Here is a 24,915-nt window from a genome sequence, read left to right as displayed (position 1 = left end):
CTTCAGTCCCTGCCTCCTGGGTTCTTGCCTTGAGTTCCTGCCTTGCTTTCCCCTGATGAGAGACTGCAAGCCAAATAAACATTTTCCTCCTCATGTTGCTTTTGGTCATGATGACTAGGATCCGGTGGATCTCGGGAGCGAGCTGGCTAGCTAGACTGATTGTAGATGAGCTCTGGGTTCAACTCAGATACTTGATTCATTCAGTGAATACAGTGGAGGGCGAGTCACTGGGGAAGACCTCAGACATCAACCTCAGGCCTCCGCATGCATGGCCACATACATACACAAATGTGCATAGGCGCCCTGATGCATGCGTTCATACACACACACACACACACACACACACACACACACACACACACACACGAGAGAGAGAGGGGGGGAGGGAGGGACAGAGAGAGAGGGGAGAGAGAGGGGGAGAGAGAGGGAAAGAGGAGAGGAGAGGAGAGGAGAGGAGAGAGAGAGAGAGAGAGAGAGAGAGAGAGAGAGAGAGAGAGAGAGAAAGAGAGAGATGTTTCTGGGTGCCCCAAAGTGTGAATGCTGTTGATTCTGAGGAGAACCTTAGACTCCACACAGTTTATGGACCTACCTATCTCCCAGCCAGAGGCACGTTCAAATTTGCACTAACTGCCGGAGGAGAGTCAGAAGTCTCCTTGTCACGAACTGCAACTCCCCAAGACCTTGGGGGAACAAGTGGCAACCTGCAATTGCCTCTCCTGTAATCTTGCTGACTGTCCCATCCTATCCCTTAACAAGCCCGCGTCAGTGACAGGCAGGTGTTACGCCCTGCCCTCATCCACTCCTTCTGTATGGACTTGACGCCTGACATAAAAGTGGCCCAGGACAGCAGACAGCTTCGTAGCTGTCATCCTGAAACACTCAGTCTCTGAAGAATGACATTTCCAACTCAGAGGCACAGAGGTGTGTCTTACATCTCCGCTTGGAGGAGCAAGGCCATCCCATTCCGAGTGAACCTCGGGTACCTCGCTTTCATCTAGCCCGGTGCGCTTCTCTTTCTGCGGCCTACCTGAGCAGTGAGCCGGACAGAATCAAAGTCGACCGGAAGCTCCTGCTTTCTTTTCACTGGCCCTTGAAGTGCCCATCAAATGACGACCGGCTTCCTGAAGTACTGTTTGACTCACGTACTGCAGACTCCGCTCAGGCTGAGCAAAGCTATCTTGACAGACTCTACTCCTTCTGCCTGGGTTCAGCGAGGGAGGAGAGGAAAGCTGCTGAGGACACCACAGCCCTGGTTTTCAGAGGAGCCTGGCAAGAGTTTGTCTGTAAAAGTGTCCCCCGAGCCCAATGGCTCCTACATTGCGAAGGTGGGCCTGGCTGGTGGTACTGTGTTTGAGAGGTTGTGGAAACTTTAGGAAGTTAGGAGCAGGCACTCGAAGCAGGTAACTGGTTTCAGGTCCTTGAGGGACTATTTACCCCTGGACTTTTCTCTGCTTCTTGAATGTTACGAGCTTTCCCACCATCATAGACACACACTTGCAAAACTGGGAGTCATATAAACCTTTCTTCCTCTTAAGTAACTGATACAGAGAGTCCATCTTCTAAACCATGAAGGTCAGGTGGTCACTCTGATATAAACACACAAGGCCACGCTGCCCAGTTTCTCCTGCACACAGCAGTTAAAACAAAACAACACTGGAGGGGGTGGGGGGGACTGTGGCTCAGCAATTAAGAGAATATACAACTCTTTCAGAGGACCCAAGCTCAGTTCCAATTCCAATGCCAAGCAACACAGAGCTACCCTTAATTCCACCTCCAGAAGGTCTGAAGCCCTCTTCTGGCCTCTTCAGGCACTGCACTCACATGCACATACCTGCACAGACACATAAACCTACAAGAATAATACAATTAAAATAAATCCCTTAAAAAAAACTATCAAGAGACACACCACAATGTGCTTTGAGTGACACAAATGACCCTCTCAGTCTGTAGAGGTCGACTGGGGTTTAAAGGTGTTTCTAGTATCCATTCAAGATGGAAGAACAGGGACTGTTTTTGTTTTGTTTTGTTTCCTTGACTTTAGTTTTATTTGTGTTAATTATACATCCAGTTTATAGCAATCTTCCTGTCACAAGACCTGCTTTCTAATAGCAAATATTATAAAGTATGAAGGAGGAATAAGCCATGCTTTGTGCTGTCCAGAATAATGAGCAAGGTCCACACGCCAGGGATACTGCAGCAAATGTGCGATGGACACACAACTGTCCCTGAAGAGACGTGATGTGTGGTCTTTCTGGCACATATCTGCAATTTTACAGAAAGCTTCCCAGAGTTACCAGAAGTGCACACTGTGGCTTAGATCCAACAGTCCTTAAGGATCAAGCCTTGTCACCAGAACACTCAAGAAGAATATCTGTGTGCAAGGCATTCTGGAAAAGAGAGAGAAGGGTGGTCTGTATGCAGACGGTGCTTCTGAATGCAGTCCGAAAAGCAAGTGATTTGGAGAATGGAGACATTGCTCAGGGATTAAGAGCACAGGCTACTTTTCCGGAGGACCAGGGTTTGATTCCCAGCACCCACATGGCAGCTCACAACCATCTGTAACTTCACTCCCAGAGGACTCAACGCCCTCTTCTGGCCCCCATGGGCATTCCACACATGTTGTGCACAGATATACATGTAGGCAAGTACCCGTATATACATAATAAAAACAAACATATCAAACGTTGTTACTTTAATCATTGTAAATGCACAATTCCACAGCATCAAGTGAATTCTGAGTGTTGCACAAGTATTTCTGTTGTTTCAAAATATTGTCTCATGTCCTACCCTTTTCTGGGCTCTTCCCTAGTCCATGGTAATCTCTAACTTATCTGTAATTGTTCCTGTTCTGAATACCTCATATTAACTGCAGTCAGACGGCACGTGTCCTTGTGTGCCTGGTCTCCAGGCTCACACATGTTGTCACCCATGTCTGGCCTTCATTCTTTTCCATGGCTGCAGGTTACTCTATAGTGTGTAGAAAGTATGTTCTGTGTATCCACCCACCTGAGCTTCCTGTCTTTCCATTGCTGCCTGCCTCCCATCCATGCACACTTCCCTGTCCACATAACACACCATCAGTTCTAGAGAAGACATGTGAGTTGGTACAATGTCCCTTCCCGCAGCTAAACAGAGGCACCCTGTGGCCACACTCCAACAGTGACAAACCTGTTTCCATGGCAACTGGAAGCTTTGCACACCACGGAGCACACCCTCCACCTCCACCGCTATGCCAGAGCTCCCTTCTCTGCGGATGCACCGAGTGCTGTGCTAAACATAGTACTGAGTGGGGTACTCAGCACAACACTAAGTGGAGTACTCAGCACGGCACTGAGTGGAGTACTGTGCTTTCACAGAAGGTGGAAGCACCAATCAATATTTGCCCTATTGATTTAGTATACGTCAAAAGAACAAGGAAAATAAATTTTCACCTGATAATCTGGTCAGAGGGCTGTTCAAGAAGACATCCACATTTTGCATAAAATAAGGCATCTGTTATTTAAGACAAAATACAGTGACTGCAGAAGAGACACCGCGCAAGGAAAAGTCTAGAATGACAAGCTGGAACAGTGGCTTGTCCAGCCCAGTCCAACACAGCCCAGTCCAGCCCAGTCCAGTCCAACACAGTTGCTAAAGTGTTCTTGTAGAGAAAGAAGGAACCTCAGCACTCACGGAGGCCAGTGTGGTGACCTCTGAACTTGAATCAACAGCTCAGAGGTCACAGGGGACAGAGTCCAGGCTTCTCTGGAAATCTAAAGGTGGCTGTGTCCCCAAGGGATTATCCCCCTCCTTGGATCAAGGTCATCTGGCTGTCTTCCTCCCAAGGGCTGCCCTGGTGCAGATATTTGGGAAGGAGACAGGAGGGCACTTGGGACTTGAGAGGAGGGGTCCAGAGTCCCCATGGGGTCTCACTGGACTGGACAGTGGTGCTGGGCCTGCCCTGGTGGCAGGAACTGGCTTTGTTGTCCATTGCAGCATGAGGTATCTCTGGGAGCCTAGGCAGATAAGGTCTAGGCTGGAGTGGAGAGGTTCTGGTGTGCCTGGGGAGCCAAATTCCTGCTCTGAAAGGATTACTGTGGGGTTATGAAGACTGAGGTCGTGAAGAATTATGGCAGAGAACTAATGTCTGGTTGATAAGAAGGTTGAGTGGAGGCCTGTGAACTTCCTGTGATCCCAGGAAACAGTGCAGAACATTAAAGTGATGTCTGAGTCTACAGACAAAGAAGCAGAGCTGCCAAGCGCCACTGTCCTGGGATCTCCCCAAACACACGAGGGCAACAGGAAGATGAAAGCTTGGCCTCTTGGGTAAGAATGATGCTGCGAATACAAAGATGGAGCCACGTGTCAGCAGCACCTGCCACTGTCCTCATCTCAGGGACAGCTGAGGACAGGACAGCAGGGGCGGGGCGGGCTTACTGACTGTTGATTGACACTGAGATGTGCTGAAGGCTCCTCAGCTTTGGCAGGGAGGATATTTTTATCAGTGGCACTGCTTAGATCTGAGGGATCACAGGGACCTTGGTAGGACAATGAACTCCACCATGTGACAGAAGACATTACAGGCTTAAGACAGAGTCCCCTGGCCACGAGCAGCCCATGAAACACAAGGGTACAGCAGCCATGCAGAAATAAACACGGTGTGCAGGAAGGGCTTCTAGGTGAACCAGCCAAGTGTCCACTGCTCCTTCCAGGGGAGGTGGTGTCCTTGTTTTCTGTCCAAAGGACACAGACAGAGGAAACCCACCACGATCTACCAATGAACTGCAGTCAGGAAGACTTAAAGGAGACTGGCATGGGAGTTTGACCATGCACAAACTTGCTCCTGCTGCCCTGCTGGACAGGGGCCAGCTGAGCTTGCATGTAGAAAGAGCAATGGCAGGTTTTTGTATGTCCCCGTTGCCAAGGTGGCTGACACGGGTGCTCAGGGACCTAGACTCTCAGGGATAACCCTTGCCATGAGGACCAGCAGAGCCTTTGTCGGCTGCCATGGCAGGCACACCACCGCTGTCCAGTCCACTGGTACTCTGTGAGGACTCTAATAATCCCTTCTCAAGGTCCCAATATCTTTCTTCCCTAACATCTGTCCATTTCCCAGAAAGAACAAGACATAGCATGGCAGGAAAACCCGGCACTTGGGACTTAAGGGACAAACACCCAACACAAGAGGGAGGCCAAGCGGCTCCCAGGGCTTGCTAGGCAGCCCTGGGGAGAGGCCAGTCAGGCCACCTTGGTCCAAGGAGGGGGTCCGAGCCACTCCTAGACTTCCAGGGATGCCTGGGCTCTGTTCTGTCCCTCTGACTGCTGAGCTGTTGATTCACAGTCAGAGGTCACTTTTAAGCATTGGGCGCAGGTGTAGATCAAATGTCTTTCCACGGCCACCTCAAGGCCTGTTCACTTTCAAGGAAGTGTGCTTCTGTGGGGACAGCCCGCAGCCCCAAGATGGTCACTCCTTCCTCCCAAACTCCAAGAAGGCCATTCACTCCAGCAAAGTGTGTCTGTCCCCTGCCTCCATCCAGCTTTTCAGATGGCAGCATAAATACCTATTTGTTCCAAACACAGAAAAAAGAAAAAAAAAGTTCCCTTCCCAATGAGCTCGGCAGCCAGATGCTGAGGCTGTGTAAATCACTCAAGGCCAAGGATGAAGTGGACTTTCTGCTTTATCCACTCATGATTGTCAGGTTTCCCTGCTGGGTAAGTGCCTGAGGACCCACTGTTTTGGTCTCCTAGAAACTCAAAATTTTAAGCAAGGCAGGTGTTGGTCCCGACACAGAGACAGGGACCTTTTGCTGTTTGTCCCTCTTTAGGACTGTTTAGGGCCTGGCAGGTATTCATCTGTCTTCTCGAGATATCATCAGGCAAGGTGTAGCCGTTCCCACCTACACAGGGTAGAAACTGTCTGGGGTCTTCGAGGCCCAGCTAGGCCGTGATTTACATCACCTCCAGTGTCCATTTGTCTGAGGCCTTGAAACTAGCTGCTGATATCCTCTGGTTCTCAGTTTCCACCTCATGTAATTGTCCAGTGAGCATTGTCCAAGTGAGGCAACAGCCAACTTCATAAGACTATGCTTGATGCCCTAGCACCAGAGTCAAGGCTGAGCCACATCTCTTCCTACAGAAGGTTTTTGGGTTTGGTTTGGTTTGGTTTGGTTTTTGTTTATTTGTTTTGTTTGTTTGTTTTGTTTGTTTTTGTTTTGTTTTTGCTTTTTAAAAATACAATGTGTTCATTCTTTTGCTATTGTTTTCTATGAAATTATTTCACTTAGAAATGTCTGTTTATATTTCCCTGTGTTGTATGTGTACATGCATATAGAGCCCAGAATCAAGATCAGGTGTCTTCCTCAACTGCTCTCTGCCTCATTTTTTGAGCCACAATCTCTCCCTGAGCCTGGAGCTCACAGACTAGGCTAGTTTGGTTGGCAGTGCCCCTCATGTCTTGTCTCCACAGGGATCGTAGATATGTGCCACAGAACCTGGCTTTTCACAAGAGTACGGGGGAATCTGAACTCAGATCCTCAAATTCTCTGCTGCAAAGAATTTACCAACCGAATCATCTCCCCAGCCCCAGGAGCTCTTTTTCCCCCCAGGAATATCAGCTAACCCTTCTTAACTGTCCACAGGTTTCCATCCTACCCGGTCCTAGTCACTACAGCTGACTCTGGCTTCCCCTAGGTCAGGAGACACTGAGATCTGCCTGGCCTTACTCAGCTTTTCCTAATTCCTTTTCTGTCGAGTCCCTTTGTTTCTCTTTCATCAGAGAGCATCCCCGGAGAGGGACCTTTGGTATGTTGTCTGTCTGTCTGTCTGCTTTCCCCTGAAGGACATTAAGAACTGGGTCAGGTATAGATCCGGTGCGGGGAAGGTTCGTGCCACCTTTGCTCGTCCCCTTGGTAGTGGTATGAGGGTTCTGTGGTCCAGGCCTGTAGCTTCTTGCGTTGGCTCTCTTCTCCTCTCCACCCTCTCCCTGCCTCCTTACCCACCTCTTCTTCCCGCCCCGTTTTCTCAATTGTGCGGGCTCAAGACGTGCCCCTAAGGGAACCGTAGACTCCAAAGTATGACAGTAAATCTCAACATTAACCAAGGACGAAGAAAGAAAAGCAGGAAAGAAAGTCTCCTTGCGGGTCTCCAAAAGCTCACATACACAGGGCACCTCCCCTTTATGGAGCGCTGGCTTCTGCACTTGCCATAGTGCGGGACGAAGGAGTGACTTCTGCGCCCACTCTTTCTGAAGTTGGGAAGACTGAAGTGTGCCGCCGAGACAGTCCTTGTCAAAGACCCCAGGCAGAGCTGAGTGGGGCTAGGGCAAGCAGGACCTCAAGAGCCGGACTTGATCAGCTGCAAACCTGCCCCACCCCCAGCTCCTTACCTGCTGCGCGGTTGCCACGGAAACGGGAAACGCGTGAGGGCACTGCGCATGCGTAGATTCCTCGTTGCTAGGACTTCTTGGAGCTGCTCAAGTAGGAGAAGTGAGGTTCCAAAGCCCGGGGCAGCAACGAGAGCGAGGAAACTAGAGTTCGTGCCTGCGCTCCCCCGAGGGTGACGGCAGGGTGACCCACCTCGCTGCACCCTTCCCTGCCCCTAGAGACAGGCTGTCCTCCGTCCCTACCTCTCCCTCCAGAGGAATCTCCAACCTTTGGGAACCTCTGGGAGTACCCCCTCCAACCTGGACAGTAGGCCAGCCTTCAAAGGGGTAAGAAAAGCTTCCCAGCGGGTGAAAGGAAGACCGAAAGAGGCCAGCCATGTCGAACCTGTAAGTGGTGGGTTACTATTGCCTTAGCCCAGGGCGCTTAGGCAGAGTGGTTTCTGCCTTCCCGCCTCTTCTCCTCTTCCTCCCCTCTCTCCTCTTTATCTTTCATCAAGTTCAGTATGCCTCAGGATGGACTATCCGTGTCTTGTTGGCAAGGAACACCAGGCTGTTTCCCTCCATCCCCAGGGAGGGACCTCCGGGTCTGCATGTCATGCCATGGGTGACCTAGGTGGCTTTTCTATTAGTAACGAAGGGGTTGCTTGTGAGAACCATAGCCCCTAAACTTCATTCTAGAAAGATCTGAAGGGAGAAGCGTCAGTGTTCTGGTTCCCAGGCCAGCCTCCAGGCCATTGCCTCCAGATGAGATGAACTTGGCTCTGAACTTACTCCACGTTGAGAGCATGTGGTATGGCTTGGCTGGAGTAAGTGTACAGCTTCCATATTGCAGAAGAGACAGCTCTCAACACATTGCGGGACAGTGGCTCACAACATCAATAACCACAGCTCCAACCTCAGCGTCCCAATACTTGTCTTCCAGGGAACCTAAGCCTGGAGGTTCCCAGCTCATGGAGGCATGGGGTGAGAAGTGCCTATAGGGGAGATCAAGAGAACAGACTGAGGCCTGTGGAGTTGGAAGGAAGGCTGCAGAACAGCAGGTCTTAACCTCATGAAGATGAAGTAGGAACTTGATTGTATAAACACAGGATAGTCTATATGAGACGTGGGTCAAAAAATTAAGAGGGCAAGCCTGGGTCCACAGGGAGAAGAGCTAACCCCACAAAGAAACCAAAGTCCCTCCTTCCATGGGAAAATGGTGTAGGGAGGGGGAACAGGCTCTGCCCAGTGCTGCTGGCTGAGTCTGAGGAGAGAAGGAATGGAAGCCAAATTAGCAGCCTACGGTCCGCGCTCATATTTGACTGGAGTGATGGGCTGGAAAGATCATTTTGGAGACAGAAGAGGGAAGCCAGTGCAGTGAAGCTCTGACAGCGTTTGTTTGTTTGCTTGTTTGTTTGTTTGTTTTTGGAGACAGGGTCTCTCTGTGTAGCCTTGGCTGTCCTGGACTCACTTTGTAGACCAAGCTGGCCTCGAACTCATAGCAATCCACCTGCCTCTGCCTCCCGAGTACTAGGATTAAAGGCGCGTGCCACCCCACCTGGCAAGACAGTTTTAGATGTTAAAAAGAAAGCCTGGTAGTGAGGGAATCAGGATAAAACGGGAGGTCAGGAGGAGGTGGGTGACACCCTTAATAGTGAGAGCCAGTGGGAGCACTTGGGCCAGCAGACAGCTCACCAAAACTGAGTGTAGCCGAACATCTGGAAGGAAAGCAAAAGAGAAGGGCTGTCTCTGAGGACATGGGACTCAGAGCTAGGAGGTGGGAAGAGGGAGAGGGTTTCGAGCTGGTATGAAAAGCCGGGAGGCTCCTGGAGCAACACACAGCCAGGACAGAAGAGCTCCATGCAGAAGGGGGCCACCCATTAAGGAAAATCCCACACACACCAACCTACACCCCCAATAAACATATGCACACACACACAGAGGGGCAGAGAGAGCCAGATCTCTCTCAGAGCAGGAAGATGCTGGGGGCATGCAGGAAGGGGTGACCACGGACCCAGTGAGAAGGAGGATGGCTTCATCCCTGTCACTGGCAGGAGATAATTGCCATTGGCACACTTAGACTTCCCAAGGATGCTCAGTTCATGGTCCCTCCCCAGCCACCAGTGGCAGGAAGAGTCCATCAAGCAGTAGAATAGCCGTGTGGTCTTTCCAAGCCCTCGCCCACCGCCACCCTGACTTCAGATTCTGCCACGTTTCTAGGCCACGTGCTCAAGTCTCAAATCCATCACAGACCTTTTAAACCACTAGGCAGTCTCAGGATTGAAATACATCTAGGTTCTCCACACCATCATACCTGTGACCCAGCCCCTCAGAGTCCCCTTAGGGACAGGGACCCGCTCCTGAGGATTCAGGAGCACAGGAGGTGGCCTGGTCTGCCTACACCTAGCTCTCCCTTGAGAGGCAGGATAGCTTTGCCATTACTGCGCTCACCCCTTTGACGCCCCTCCTGGCCACAACCAGAAAGGTAAACCCATGTCCTCAGAAAGAGGCCACAGCAGCGGTATGCTCCGGACAGAGCAGAAATGTCCCAAGGGTTCCTTGATTGGTGGAGGGTAAGCCACAGAAGGGTATGCCCATAGCACCACAGGCTCTTTGGCATTAAACCAAAGAAGTCCTGGTTTGTGCCGCAACATGAGTGAACTTGTCACGTGGTATGAGTGTATGAAGCCACTAACAGAAAGTGACTTAGGACAGACTCCGTTTACAGACAGCCCCCAACTTAGGATGGTTCAACTTAAAAATCTCTCTGCTTCATGGAGGTATAAAAGCCGTTGGAATTCAGTATATGCCATACCTATGAGTTTTGAAGGTGGAGCTTCTGTGCTAATGATTTATGCCTGGTGTTCTCGGTGCTCAGCCTGGTAAATGCTGATCGAGAGGGAAGCCACCATTCACTGCAGTGTGCCCTGCCTGCTGATGCTTGTCATTTTTCCATCCGTGATATTTTCACTTAGGATATGTGTGTCAGGTGCAGCTGTATGTGGGACTGTCTGGATGAGGCCAAGAGAGGCAGATTTGGGGTTTGTTTTGTTGCTGTTGTTTTGTTTTGCTTTTTTAAAAAAGGATTCATTTATTTTATGTATGTGAGTACTCTATCTGCATGTATACCTGCATCAGATCCCAGTATTGATGGTCCTGAGCCACCGTGTGGTTGCTGGGAATTGAACTCAGGACCTCTGGAAGAGCAGACAGTGCTCTTAACTGCTGAGCCATCTCTCCAGGCCCAAACTTGGGATCTGTGGCCATCAAAGCCTGAGAGGAGGCATACTCGGGGGTGGCTATTTGACTGGACAGGATTCTCTTGGGGTGGTGAAAACATTCTAGAACTCAACAGTGGTGATGGTTGTACAGCACTGTAAATAGATTAAAGCCACAGCATTACACCCTTGAATACAGAGTCCCTGGTAGTTTGTGACATGTGTCTCCATGATGCTGTTGTTTAGCGCCTTGCTGTGTCCCTTCTCTTACATCATCATCACAGGTCCCACATAAGCAAAAGGAGCAGGGGATGATCTGTGGGCTCATGTCACACCAGGTCTAAATGGGGGGTGGGGGGCAGGAAGGGAGCGGGGGCCAGCACTCCACAGGCCAAGGCATGGTAGTTAAAAAAGTCCAGGGGCAGGCCAGCATGGTAGAGTGTAGTGCTATAGATACAGGAAATGGATCAAGGCAAAAAGGCACGGTACCCAAGAAACAGCTCTGTCAGAAAGAGATGGATCCATCTTCAGTGGTGAAGACAACAGGCCGTGACATGGAATCCATGCGTTTATCCAGCACCATGCCTGCAGGGTCTCTGAAAGGTACAAGGGAGAAAGAGAGGATTCAGTCTAGAGGGAGGGACCGGTGAGGCTCCAGCCACTAAGAGTGTCTTTGACTCCATGCTTCTGCTATGGCCTATCTTGAAAAGTCCCTGCTGTCCTAAACCCTGAAGTGGGTACATGAAGGCATTGACTCTTTTGAGGGCACAGGCTCTACACGATCCTGCCTAGCTGCAGCGGCCCCTCGCAGCATCCAGCTCCCCTGCATTTCTGTTCTGTGGTGACATCTGGGGAGTGCCATGATGGAAGCCTGAGACTGTTGATGCATGTGGGTGTGGGCGGGATCAAGCTACCCAGCCCCACACTCTTAGGGGGCGGCCTCTTTACAGTGCTGCCGGGAAATGCAATTCGAAGTATAAGTTGCTGAGGTTGTTTACATAAGAATGACCGCCATTGGCTCATATATTTGAATATCTGTTCCCGGTTGGTGGAGCTGTTTGGGAAGGACTAGGAGGTGTGGCCATGATGAAGGAGGTATGTTTGAAGTTTCCAAAGCCCACGTGATTCCCAGTTGCCTCCTCTACATCTTGCTGATAAGGTGTAAGCTCTTGGCTACTGCTCCAGCACCATACCTCCCTGCCCTCGGCTACACTCTCCACCATGATGGTCACGGACTCTAACCCTCTGGAGCCGTGAGCCTCAAGTTAAACTCTTTTCTAAGTTGTTTTGATCACGGTTTTGCTATGGAAAAAGAACAATTACCGAGACAGTTGCCTTTCATCATTCGCTGTCTCTTCTATCCTCACATTAAAATTATGATATTTATTCTCGTTTCATGGATTCTTGTCCATATTAAATTTGTATATCAGCCTCCTTAATGTTCTTTATGTTTTGTATCTTTGGGCAGGAACAGATCTTGACTTCTGTTTGTTCTCAGCTTCTGCACCCTAAATTTTTTTTTCATCTAGACCTGTGTAGCCCCATAACTCTTTAACACCCTGTGTTTGAACTGAGATATAGCTGAGATTTCTCTTTATTTTTTTTCTTTGCCTTTTCTTTAGGTGGGTGTTGTCTGAGCCTCACAATCTTGCTGTTTCAAATGACATCATTTATTATTATGGTTTTCTTGCATTTGGCAGTTAAGTCGTTTACAAAAATTAATGTTAAAACTCTCTTTTTGTCAGTCCCTTCTTCCCCTTTTACTACTCCTAACATCCAGGGTCACCTTGTTCATGTTTTCCTGATGAGGATGCAGTGGTCTCTGGATTTAGCATCCTGCAGCAGCCCTCACTCTTGTGTGCACAGGGCATCTTCGCTCAGGAATGGGCTTGCACCTTGCTGGGTATCTTCTCAAATGCCCGTGACTAGCCTGTGGTTTTGTCACTCTGTGGCTGGGTGTGGTCAGGGGCTCTGGCATGCAGAACCCTGGGCATTCCTGGGTTCACCCTGCCTGGGTTAGAGCTGATGCTTTCCTTCTGCCTGAGTTTGGTTTGACAAGCAGAGTGTCAGATCTGAGTTCTCAACAGAGCTCTCCTCCCGTCACCATGTCTGTTAGCTGAGACCCCAAGCCCTAGTTTGTCTCCGAAAACAAATCCTACATTGTTTCTATGTTTGATGCTGCCAGCTGTGGAGCCTTGCTGGTGTGCTCAACCTGTGTTCTTTCAGGCCAGTGACCATCTTAAATTGTGCCCTTCTCAGATCTGGCAAGTATAGGATTTGGCAACATAACCTCGTTCTCAGTTTATGTCCTTTGTGAACTTCTGTTCTGCAGGTAGATGGCTGGCAGCAGCTGCTTCTGTTGAGGCTTGACACCACCTTTGACTTGCTCATCTGTGCTTTCCCCTGTCCTCCCCTGTGGCTTATCTTTCTGAGCCCAGAATACACAGATGCAGAAAGTCTGGCACACCAGGTGCTTTGAGCAGGAGCACATAGCTTCTGCAATCTTGCTCTTCCATGGACAGTCATTGCCGCTGGTTAGCACGACTGACCATTAGCCACCAAGTATGCAGGGAGTGAAATCCTGTAGCAGTCAGAGCTCCTGCCCTGTTTTGTGGGAAGCTACCTAGCGGAGCGCTCTTTCCCTAACAGAATCCTCTAACTGTTGTAGAGTTTGGGGAGGTGTGGTGCTTGGACACTGCAGATGGAGTGCCAGATGCCACACTCAGCATCCTACTCAAGGGGATGGGAGGGAGGAAAAGCTATGATTTGGGATTCACATAGCCTTTGCTTCTCATGGTGGCCTTATATCTGTGCCCAGTAACTACTCATGCTAAGCGGCTTCAGATCCAGCAGAAAATGACACATGTGAACAGGTAGCTGTAGACCAGGCACCAGGATGCCCAGGAGTTGTCTAGGCTGGAGCCAAGAGGGCCTGAAAGGCTTCAGGCTCTGGCTTCTCATTCAGGAGACAGGGCCACCACTCTCTCAAGAGAAGCCTCTGCCCAGACACAAACAAGAAGCATAAAGTTTGGAGGGCAGGCAATGATCCCTGGAATCAGAATGCCAAGTCTTGGAGTCTGCCTCAGACCTCTGAGTGCTTTGGTTTCCTCACACATAAACTGGAACAATCATTCGTCTACAGCCACCATTTCTATCACCATTATTACACTGCCACCAACATCATCGCAGTCGTCATCATTACTGCCATCACCACCATCATCACCATCACAACCACCACCACCACCATCATCACCATCACAACCACCACCACCATCATCACCATCACAACCACCACCGTCATCATCACCATCACAACCACCACCACCACCATCATCACCATCACAACCACCACCACCGTCATCATCACCATCATCACCATCACAACCACCACCACCACCATCATCACCATCACAACCACCACCACCATCATCATCACCATCACAACCACCACCACCATCATCATCACCACAATCATATCACTGTAACCAGAGCCACACAACACTGAAAACCTTCTCACATCAAGAGGCACATTGGGCCGGGAAGATGGAAGAAGCACGGCCAGTCAGGGCATCAGTCAGTGGCAACAATTCTTAGGAACGGGTCGGGGTGGGATGTCAGGAAAGCCTGTAGGTGGAGCTTCTTGCTGACCTTAGGATGGTTGAAGAAATGAAAAAAACGAGGTGGTTGGATATGAGTATTCACCCCCAGTGCTCCCTAAGTTGTTTCTCAAGTGTCAATAAGGACTTGAAAGGCTATGAACTCGTGAGGACAAAGAGCACCTGGACGTCTGACAAAACCATCAGGAGAACTGAAGAGGGAAAGAGACGGACAAGAGGTGTGAAGCCGGCAGAGAGCTGGAGTAAGGCCAGGGCTTCCCGGAAAGAGGGGAGGCCCTGGTGCTTCTGAAGGGGCTGTAAAGGAGCTTTGACTGTAGAGCTGTGTCAGATCATGTGACAACTCCCCCCTCAGCCCCAGCCCCAGCCCCGCCAGGAAGCAAGCGGCTAAATGACTCCAGATCCCGCAGAAAATGACACATGCGAACAGGTCGTTGTAGACCAGGCACTAGGACGCCTGGGAGTTGTCCAGGCTGGAGCCACGAAAGAGTCAAAGGCTTCAGGCTCTGGCTTTTCAGTCAGGGGACAGGGCCACCACCCTCTCCAGAGAAGCCTCTGCCCAGATACAACATCCAGCTGTTTCACCCTTAGTTTTTAAGTATAAAACCACTAAAATTTGGAAAGGAGAAATCTTTACCATAATTATTCCCATCTGAACAGGCATATTGAACAAATCCAATGACAGAACTATCAACAGGGGAGGCAGAGAGGGGATGCCATGGTCCCCAAGCAGCCCCATTTGGTGAATGATACTGCCTCCAGCTGTTCCCTAACCAGGGCGTTGAACAGTCCAGTAGTTGTATAGGCTCCTCCCAGTAGAGTGAGGCAAGAGGACCCAGCAGGCGCAGACCCCATCGGACCCTCACTTCTCATGAGCTATTATGGTTCTAAGGACAGCAACTGTTGTCTTCAGCTATGGTTCATGCACACTTTGTCACTGCTGTATGAAACAGTTTAGTGACTACACAGCAGCTCTTTGCCTCTCATTGGTGGGTTATCTCTAGACTTTTGCTATTTTTTTATATTTATTTTGTATATGTGTTAGTGTTTTGTTTTCACATATGTATGTAAATATACATGTATGTACCATTTGCATGCAATGCCCACTGAGGGCAGAAGTGGGCACCAGATCTCTTGGAACTGGAGTTACAGAAGGTTCTGAGCCGTCACGTGGGTGCTGGACTTAAACCCAGGTCCTCTGCAAGAGCAACTAGTCCTCTTAGCCACTGAGCAACTGCCTCAGACTTTCATCGTTGTTGTTGTTGTTTAAGAAATACTGGAGCTGGAAAGGTAGTTTAGTCAATGAAATGTCTTACAAGTATCCAGACCTGAATTTACTTAATTAAAAAAAAAAAAGCTGAGTATGATGTAACAGTCTTACAATCCTAGCACTGGGGATACAGAAAAAGGGGGATCCCTGAGACTCCCTAGTCAGCAAATCTGGCCTGCTAGATGAATTCCAAGGCCAGTGAGACCTTGTCCCAAGAAACAAGGTGGTTGTGTCCTGAGAAATGACACTGAAGGTTGACCTTTGGCCTCCACACACCTGCACACACGTCAGGAACCTGAAGGACTAGGGACATATTTTAGTGACCAAGCACTCACCCAGCTTGCTCAAAGCCCTGAATTCTTTCCCTAACACAGTAAAAAAAAAAAAAAACATTACTACAATCAGACTTGATACATAGTCATAAGGTACTCTGGACCATAGCTTTATCCACAGAAAGAGTCTGTACACATCTAATTTTACAAGGTAATGTGGAATTACTTTCCCAAATGGTAGTTTCAATGTATGCTTTCCATCATATATACATCATAGAGATGTACATATATACCTTTAAGTCAGCTAGTTGTTCTGGATATAAATGACTTTATTATTTAAATTGGTGGAGTAACACTGGCTTCACAGACATGCTGAAGAGCAGTCATTATTCATAAAGAGGCTTTTGAAACTATTTACTAATCATAGCAATGGTTGTTCAAACAAAGAAACAACAACAACAACAAAAAGCCCCAAAACCACAAGCATGTCAAAACACCAGAGAGCCTTCCAGCCACTTACCACCATGTCCTGAGCTCACCCCTGCGTGCGTGTTGTGCTTTGTGATGCCAGATGACCAATACGTGTGCTCAGCGGGATAAAGTTTACCCATGAGGTTGTCTGAACTCTATCTATATCTCCCCCACCCCAGAATGTACAATAAAATGTGGCACCAGACCCAAGAAGCCCTCAATTCTCTGCTTGACAAAGAGTCTCAGAAGAAGACCGAACCCCAGAGAAACAAGGTCATAGTCTTCCAGACGTTAGCCACCTTTTACATAAAGTATGTGCAGATCTTCAGGAACATGGAGAATGTCTACGACCAAATAGTCCATCCACAGAAGCGCATGCTCATCCGCAAGATCCTGAGTGGAGTGATGGGTCGCATTCTGGAACTGAAGAACGAGATGGTCGAGCTGGAGATGACGGAGTTCCATTATTTCGACGACATCCTACAAGACCTGAAGTTAGCTCCTGTAAGTATTTTGTTAGTGTTTTCCTCATTAGGTTTTGTTGTAAACAAGGTGCATGGGGCTGTGTCTCTTTGTCTGCAGCCACACTGAAATGTGACGGCCTTATCGAATTAAAACGCCTGAATGTCCTCTTCACCTAAACCTCAGCATCATGAGGCAGGCTTTGGTTGCTTCCTTGTCTATGTAGAATGATCTCTGCACAGCCTTTGAGTCTGTTTGACGCTGAGGTCCTATTATCACCGAGCTGCCACACTGTCAAGATGGTTGAGATGGGGTAGACTGCTCTCACAATATACCCCAAAGCCCAACGTCCCCCATTTTCTCTGGGTCATGCCCCCAGCTCTCTAGGTCCACAAAACCCTTTGCCTTCTATTATGGTATCATCACTTGGATGGTAGTCTGCATGGCTTCCTCCTTGTCCCCAGCTGGATGAATCTCTTTCTTGGCTCTGGGTCAATACCAACCCAGTAGGTTTATAGTGGTGGGTTTTGCTCCTTGGGTCCCATACAGAAGGACGTAGTCTTCCTTACTGCCCAAGGGAGCCTTCCTCTGCCAACTGGTAGCTGAGCCACTTCCTGTGGTCGCTCGGACCCTGCCACTGAGCTTTTTCCTCTTTGCTGACAGACATCAGCCTAAAGTGTCTTCAATATTCTGGCTGGCTGGGCTCCCCCAAGGTCCACTGGTCACCTCATTTCTTCCAGCTGTAGGCACTATTCACTCACCCTTGACTTTTGAAAGGATGTTTCCCTCAAGACATTAAGACGGAGCTTAATGTCTCTTTGCTTTGAAAATATTCTGACTTTTGTAAAGGTTCTTTCTCTTTCTGGGGGAGACCTCTTGTGTTGTTATCTGATCATACCAGAATAGACTAATGAGAGTAACTGGATTGAATCAACACATTCCAGAATTTCACATGTATGTCATACATGTTTAAGAACAAAAGCTAAACCACTGGACTCAGTCAGGTATGCTTGGTGCTCACTCATGTAAAAAAAAAAAAAAAAAAAAAAGCAAGAATAGCCTAAGCCAAATGTGAAATAGCTATTTATTGAATTATATTCCTAAATTTAATTAGTAAGGTGACATTCAATGTCTAAATCTAATTTCAAGGCTATTAAATAGTTACAGACTAAAGAGGTTTAGGGACTCACGTGCCAGGATCTCTCCACTTTTCCCTGCTATTCACAATACCCTGCGCTTCAGCGGGTCACCTTCCTTATAACTAGGAAATGCTGCTGCTGTAAGAACCCAGTTGTGCACAGGGAAGAGAGGGGGAATAGGGGAACAGGTTTCATCCAGGCACTCTATGTTGTAGGATGTTATCAACAGCGTTTTCCACCATCCTTGAGACTGATGTGCAGAGGCCAGAACACCGGCCATCAATTGCATCCGCATTCTGTGAACAGTGTCCTGCAAGAGAAGCAATCCCTGGGAATGTCCCTGCATTTGGGATGGACCATTCCGAGCCGTGTGCCGGGCCGCTGTGGCCATTCTCTTACAAAGACTCCTCCATGTTTCCCTGGCTATCTCCCAGCTGTTTGTATGTTAGAACTTAAGCCCCCAGCACCTGGGATACTGTGCCTGGCAGGCTCTCCCTGAAGCCAGAAATTGATGGTATCTGTCTCTGGTCTGAACTGGCCTCCCAGTCCTTGGAGCCTTGGTCAGCTGGAAGATCAAAAGAATGGAGGAGGTAGAGCTAGAGCCAGAAAGAAAACTAGGGAGGAAGATCAAGCCATTTTCATCCCCATCCTGCCCTTGGTCCAGAGTTCCTCAGAATGCTTCCATGTGTCGCTACTTGGCCTTGAACTCGGATCTTCATGCTTGTGCTGCACACATCTTTACCCCCACCCCTGAACCCTTCTCTCTAGCCCCAGCCCCAAGCAAGCCATCCTACCATAATTTCCAGGTGGACTTGAGTCCTGGGACCCTAACAGAATGTTCTTTTATTTATTCTCTCTTCTTCAGCAACAGTTGGATGTCCCCATACCCAGGTATTTTTTGAAGGAGAGGTTGGAAGTCATAAAAGGAAGAGAGAAGATCCTTGCTCAGATCTTAGACGAATATGGATTGAACCTTCCAGGAATGGTGTGTATCATGTAAACAAATGCCTTTGTTGCTTGTATAACCTCCTCTTCTATGTCTCCAACTGTGTGAGAAGCACTTACCTTATCTCTATGTTGAGGAAGGTGCCTCCCTACCCTGCATGCTATATGAGGTCTATAAGGGATAATATAATTTTTGGGTGGTTGCTAGTGAGTCACCATGATTACAAGAAATAAAGACCAAATAGTAATGCTTCATGGCTTATACTAGGATTCAGCCTGCGTTGTCATCTCTAGTTCACCTGGTGAAGTCAGACAGTGGACCCACTAAGCTCAGAATTCACAAGCTCAAGGCTAACTGTGCATTCTCAACTGCCCCCTGGCCTTTCATGAGTTCTGACTGACTGACACTCGAATCACCTGGGAGGACTGTCTCTTGGAAAATAACTTCCTTAAGAGAGCCCCAGAAAGGCCTAGGAGACAGTTCAGTGAAGAGTTTCCTACACAAGCAGGAGGTTCTGTGGTCCATCCCCAGACCCAGCACAAAGCTGCATGTGGCAGCAGAGTGCCTTTACCCATGCAGGGACACACTCTCCTGTCATGGTCTGAAAAGGTGCCTCCCTTGCTTTCAGGACAACAGTAGCCTCACCCTGATCCCATTCAGGTCTCCATGGGTGGCTAAGAACTCCCAGAGATCTTACTTGCATAAATCCGCACCCCTAAAAATGGCACACATCACTCACCTAGCCTGTCGTACATACCCCACCTGAGACCTCACAGTCCACAGCATGAACTCTCATTTATCATGTTTGTATATTTGTGTGCGTGTGTGCGTGCTTCTGTGTGTGTGTGGTGTTCATGTGCAAACAGGTGTGTGTGTGTGTGTGTGTGTGTGCAAACAGGCACATGTATGTGCACTTGTGTGTTGAGTGCATTCCTCAGTCACTCTCCACCTTACTTTTTTATGCAAAGTCTCTCAGCAGACCTGGAGCTCACCAATTCAGCTAGACTGGTTGGCCACTGCATGTCAGAGATCCACCTGGCTATGCCCTGAACACACCCCCAGCACTAGAATTCCAGACACTCACTGTCACACCCAACTCTTCAGTTGATTAGCGGAAATCCAAACTCAGTTCCTCAACCTTGAGAGTGACTGAGTCGCCTTTTCACATATAGCAGCAAATAGTTCTAAATGGTTTAACATCCTAGCCTCTGACCAGTCTACAACTGGTTTCAGCCTTTTGCTTGAAGTACATTTAAGTCTTCAACTCAGCACCATGGTTTTCATTGGTATTTCTCTCATTAAGCAAATGATGGAATTTCCAGCATGAAATCGATATGTCTGGTTAACATTTCTAGTCATCTCAAGTCTAACTTGCCGTAGAACTAACCTGCTGGGGTGGCAGTTAGCATTCTGTTTAAAAGGGTAGTGGCCTAGTGTGTGATCGCTCACCTTGGTTAGCAACTTATCACACCTGGAAAGAGGGAATCTCAGCTGAGAACTCGCCTTCATCAGATTGGTCTGTGGACAATTGTTGCATGTACATACATATACATTATATACAGTATTATAATGTACTATATGTCATGCTCACATATACACATTTACACATGCATATACAACCTACTAAGTTCTTTTAACATTGCTCATGTGTACACGTGTCCCAAGATGATCACTTAGGATTAGGAATCTTATTTGGGAACTTGTCTCTGGAAGAAACCAGTTCTCCTTTTCCTAGTAGTATGGGGGCATTTCCTTGATCGAGAGCTGGTGTAGAAGATCCCAGGCCACTGTGGGCAGTACCACCCCTCAGCAGATGGGCCTCGGCTGTATAGAAGGGTGACCTGGGAACAAGGCAGTAAACAGCGAGTTTTTGTAGTGTTTGCTCCAAGCTCCTGTCTTGAACTCCTGCCTTGGCTTCCCTTGGTGATGAATTGTAACTTATAAAATGAAAGGATGAAAGAAGCGTTCCTCTCCAGGATGCTTTGGGGGCATGCTGTCCATCACTGCAACAGAAAAACCAGCTAGGACATTGTCCTTAAGTCGGGATCACAATCTACAGTTGGTTTACTAGAGGATGCAGTTGGCAGCGAGCACCCAGACTTGCTGAGCTATCTCACGGGTCCGGTTCACATGTATAAATATTGATTTGTCTGTTTTTTTTTCCAGACCTACGCTGTAAAGAGCATAGCACTGGAAGAGGCAGTTAAACTGATCCAGATAGCAGAGCGGGCAAGGCAGGGCCGCCTCAGGGCGCTGTTCATGAAGCAGATCTTTCTTCAGGAGTGCAGAGCCAAGGAAATGAAGCTGCTAAGCCAGAAGCTATCAGACACTGGTATTGCGGCACTCCAGATTCAGAAAGTAAGGACAGACAGACACGACGGGGGAGGGGAGAGGAGGCTGGGGGGAGGGGGCGCCTCTGGATGAGAGGGGCCAGGCCACATGGTCCAGCCTTGGGGCTAAGCTCTGAAATTCAAAACCCAAAGCCTTACCTATAGGAAAGCTGGGCTGAGTTAGTAAACCCCACAAAGACCGATGGCTTACCCTGGAGAAATGCCGTCTTGTTTTTATTTTGTTTATTGTAAACTAGGGAGTTTAAGATGCAGAACACTGTGTTCAAAGACTTCTAAAAGGGCACCGATAATTATTGGAAAGAATGTTGCTAGAATCTAGCGGGGATGTAAATTCACAATAAGATTCTTTAAAAAAAAAAAAAAGCATCCCTTCTGAGACAGTTGCAGAAAGGAGAGGCTAGGAGCTACTCCGGGTGGGGGTGGGGGGGCTTGAAAAGTGAGCTCACCACTTAGCACATGACTATGGGCCAGAACCTTGGTATTCCTTCTCCAGGGGCCCTTGGGGTCTGATTTTTCTCCTCAGTGTTACTAGTAATGTACCCTGTCTTTTTCCCAATGGAGGGCAAGGTTGTTTGTGGAAAGATGAAGACCAAGGCATGTGGCACAAATCATAATTAAGTTTGAAAGAAAATAAGTACAGAAACATCCTGGGGAGCCTGAGGGGCAGGGCACTCTCCTAGCTGTGCATGGAAAGACCTGGGCCTAGGCAGCGGGAAGGACAGGCAGACCCCTTTCTTTGCCTCTCTGTGGCCTCATAATCCGCCACTTCTGGAAGTGCCTGAGCTGTACCCGCTATATTACTTGTATGGTCATGAAGTACCACCCCCAGGTCTAGTCTCACTCTTCTGACTTCTAGAAGTTTCTCTTAAAGAATCCAAAGTAAGATTCAAAGACAGCTACAGGTCATTTTGATAACAGTCCTTTAAAACTGTTGACTGTTGGGGGCTGCAGGGATGGCTCAGTGGTTCAGAACACCGGCTGCCCTTCTGGAGGATCTGGATTCAGTTCTCAGCAACCACGTGACAGCTCGCAGCCACTTGTGACTTCAGTTGCCAGGGATCGGATGCTCACTTCTGTCCTCTGTGTCGGTTAGGGCAGTGTTGGTTAGCAGCCACGTATTGCGCATACATATATGTAGGCAAAACACTCATATAGGTAACACAGAAAAGAATTTAAGAAAGCTGTTGCCTCATCCAGCCTTGATCTGAGGGTCTGTGCCTGGTCTTATTGTAGGACATGTTTGGAGGCTTGCTCTTTTCTGAAGGGAAATGAAGGGATAGTGGATCTGAGGAAGAGGGGAGGGGGCGAGGGGAGGGGGCGGCTGGGAGGAGTGGAGGGAGAGGAGGATGTTGTCAGGATGTATTTATAATGAGAAAAGAACAAAATTTTTTTTAAAAAAGTAACAAAAGAAAAAAATAAAAGAAAGTAATTTCCTATTATCCCAACATTTAAAAAAAATCACCCCAGTGACACCCATACCTGCAGTCTAGAGTTGGTTGACGCAGGGCTTGGGATGGGCACCTTCTACGGGAGAGAGCTTCTCTCGGGAGTAATGATGCGTTTGTCTGCAGGTTTGGCGAAGTTTCCACCAAAACAGGAAAACAGTGAAGGCGAGGGAAGAGGAGATGGTATTCCTGGGTATGGTAAGTTCACTGTTTAGAATGGAGCCTGTAGGATGTGCGTCTTCTCCAGCGAGTTTCTGAGGAGAGAGGAAAACAGAATAGGAAACTTGAGAATAGAAGTGTCCGGCTGCTCAGAAGCCTGCAGGGGACTCACTAGGTTGGGGAGTGTCCCACGGCATGAAGGAGGTGGGAGACAGCTGGAAACATCCCCCCTCCCGCCCCGCGCCTGCCCTGGGGTCAGCAGAGCCCTCAGCTTCATGAGTGTCTTTCTGGAGAGAATGGGATTGTTTTGGTCCAGCTGATGCTGAAGGGCCCATTTCCACAGTGATTGGCAAGTCACGGGTTACAAGGGTGCACTTGCCATGTATCGCTGCGTAGCTGTGTCAACACAAAGCAGCAGTTTAGGTGACCACCTGTGTTATGTCACGGGTCCCGTGGCTCACGAATCTGGCTCAGTTCAGTTCTCTGCCAAGGTGTCACATGGCTGTTGTTGTACCAGCTGGGGCTGGGTTCCCATCTGAGGCTGGAGTAGGGAAGGATCTGTTTCCAAGGTCGTGTGGCCATTGATAGCGTCCCTCCTTGCAGACAGCCAGGGTGGCACCATCAGTTTTATGCCAGATCTCAGCTGGAGACAGCCCAGCACCTGATCTCATGGCCCCTGAGTTTTCCATGTGGCAGCTTGCTTCCCCAGAGATGGCAAGGAAAGAAGGTCCCATGGTTCTATTGTTAGTTAAAAGTGAGCAACAGGTCCCCAAAGAGGGGTTACGTCAGGGTTTAGGGACCAGGAGGCAGCACAGCAGAATCCCCTTATAGCAGCATTTCTCAACCTGTGGGTCACAGTACTTTTGGGGAACTGAACCACCTTTTCACAGGGGACTCCTAAGACCATTAGAAAACACAGTATTTACATTATGATTCATAACAGTAGCAAAATTATGAGGTAGCAACAAAATGATTTTATGGTTGGGGGTCACCACAACATGAGGAGCTGTATTAAAGGGTCACAGTGTGAGGAAAGTTGAGAAGCGCCACCTTAGAGCCTGGTCCTCAGTGTCTTCTGTGCATGGAGTACGGGGCCTCTGAGAGGGGCTCACGTGTCCTGAGCACAGACTGTGCCTCTCAGGGCAGCCCACCACTTCCTTTTCAGAGCCTTCTCTTCCTCAACTGGAACCTCTCTCCTCATGGGTCCCACTGAATTACTGGGCACTATACCCTGTGGAAGCTCAGGAGACCTCTTATGTCCCTGCATGTGACGTGACATCCCTTCAGAGCTGAGAAGGTCAACTCTGTAGTACTAGCATCCCCAGAGATGTGGCCACTCCTGAAGGGACTTCACTTGTTGACCAACTTAGTTTCGTGAAAGGAATTTTTAACGAAGAATACCAGAATCCCACCAGGCCTTACACATCAGCTTCACATGCACCACAGGGAGCCGGCTGCTTTGCATGTGGGGCTCCATTGGTATCCTCAGCTTAAAAACACGGAAACAGCAATGCTGACAGGACACGACAGGGACTCTGAGAAGAACTAACTGCCTGTAGAGCTCCGGTGAGGCTAAGTAAGGAAAGAAGAAACAGGAACATAAATATACCATAAATAAGCACAGACGCTAACAAACTAAAAAACTATGAGATCGCGTCTTAAGCCTCTGCGGTCATAAATTATAAGACACTATGCAGAGACGATTGTCTGGGGAAGTGTAAATATCAAAACCCATTGAAGCCATAAGAAACCTCAATTAAGCCAATCACAGTAGCAGAGGCTCAGCCGATTCTCCAGCATCTGGGTTTAGTCAGGACCAGGAGAAGTGGGCACCGAGGACAGTGGTTTTTGTCCAGTGCTGACCCCGGTGGGTGCAGTGGAAGTGGCTCAGGTGGTACTGTGTACACAGTGCATAATGGCAGCTTGTGTGGCTGAGTACCCATGCCAGTGCACAGCAAGCTGGCTTCGCTGGACCTCGCTTCCTGGGGCTTGGGGACGCATTTGCTCATGAAGGCAAGGAGGTATGTCCGCACCCTGCTCCATTTCTCAGCCTAAGAAGTTCAGCTATGGTCAGACTCTGTTCCAGGTGTTTCTGTTTTTTAAAAAAAATTACAATACAAAGACAATAAAATAAAACTGATTTTTGCTTGAAAGGCAGAGTGAGTTACGACAATAAGTGGCCTTGGTCATCCACCATTTCTGTCATAGTTGGGGCAGTGCAGACAACAG

At 48.7% G+C, this 24,915-nt stretch overlaps 1 protein-coding gene across 1 annotated transcript in view; it reads left to right on the top strand.

Annotated features, from left to right (window-relative positions):
• Positions 1-7,455: 7,455 nt before the first annotated feature.
• The window catches only part of DRC11 (dynein regulatory complex subunit 11), a 113,546-nt gene continuing 96,086 nt past the window's right edge, over positions 7,456-24,915 (top strand). The window contains exons 1-5 of the mRNA XM_084779500.1: positions 7,456-7,747; positions 16,364-16,688; positions 18,651-18,770; positions 20,898-21,089; positions 22,654-22,725. Of these exons, the coding sequence (XP_084635626.1) occupies positions 7,737-7,747; positions 16,364-16,688; positions 18,651-18,770; positions 20,898-21,089; positions 22,654-22,725 (720 nt within the window). The 5' untranslated portion in view covers positions 7,456-7,736. The remainder of the gene's footprint in view (positions 7,748-16,363; positions 16,689-18,650; positions 18,771-20,897; positions 21,090-22,653; positions 22,726-24,915) is intronic.

Source organism: Acomys minous (assembly GCF_964271855.1).
Source record: "Acomys minous genome assembly, chromosome: 4".
NCBI classification, from domain to species: Eukaryota; Metazoa; Chordata; class Mammalia; order Rodentia; family Muridae; genus Acomys; species Acomys minous.
The sequence above is the reverse complement of the archived record's forward strand: the minus strand, read 5'-3'. Positions and strand labels throughout refer to the sequence as shown.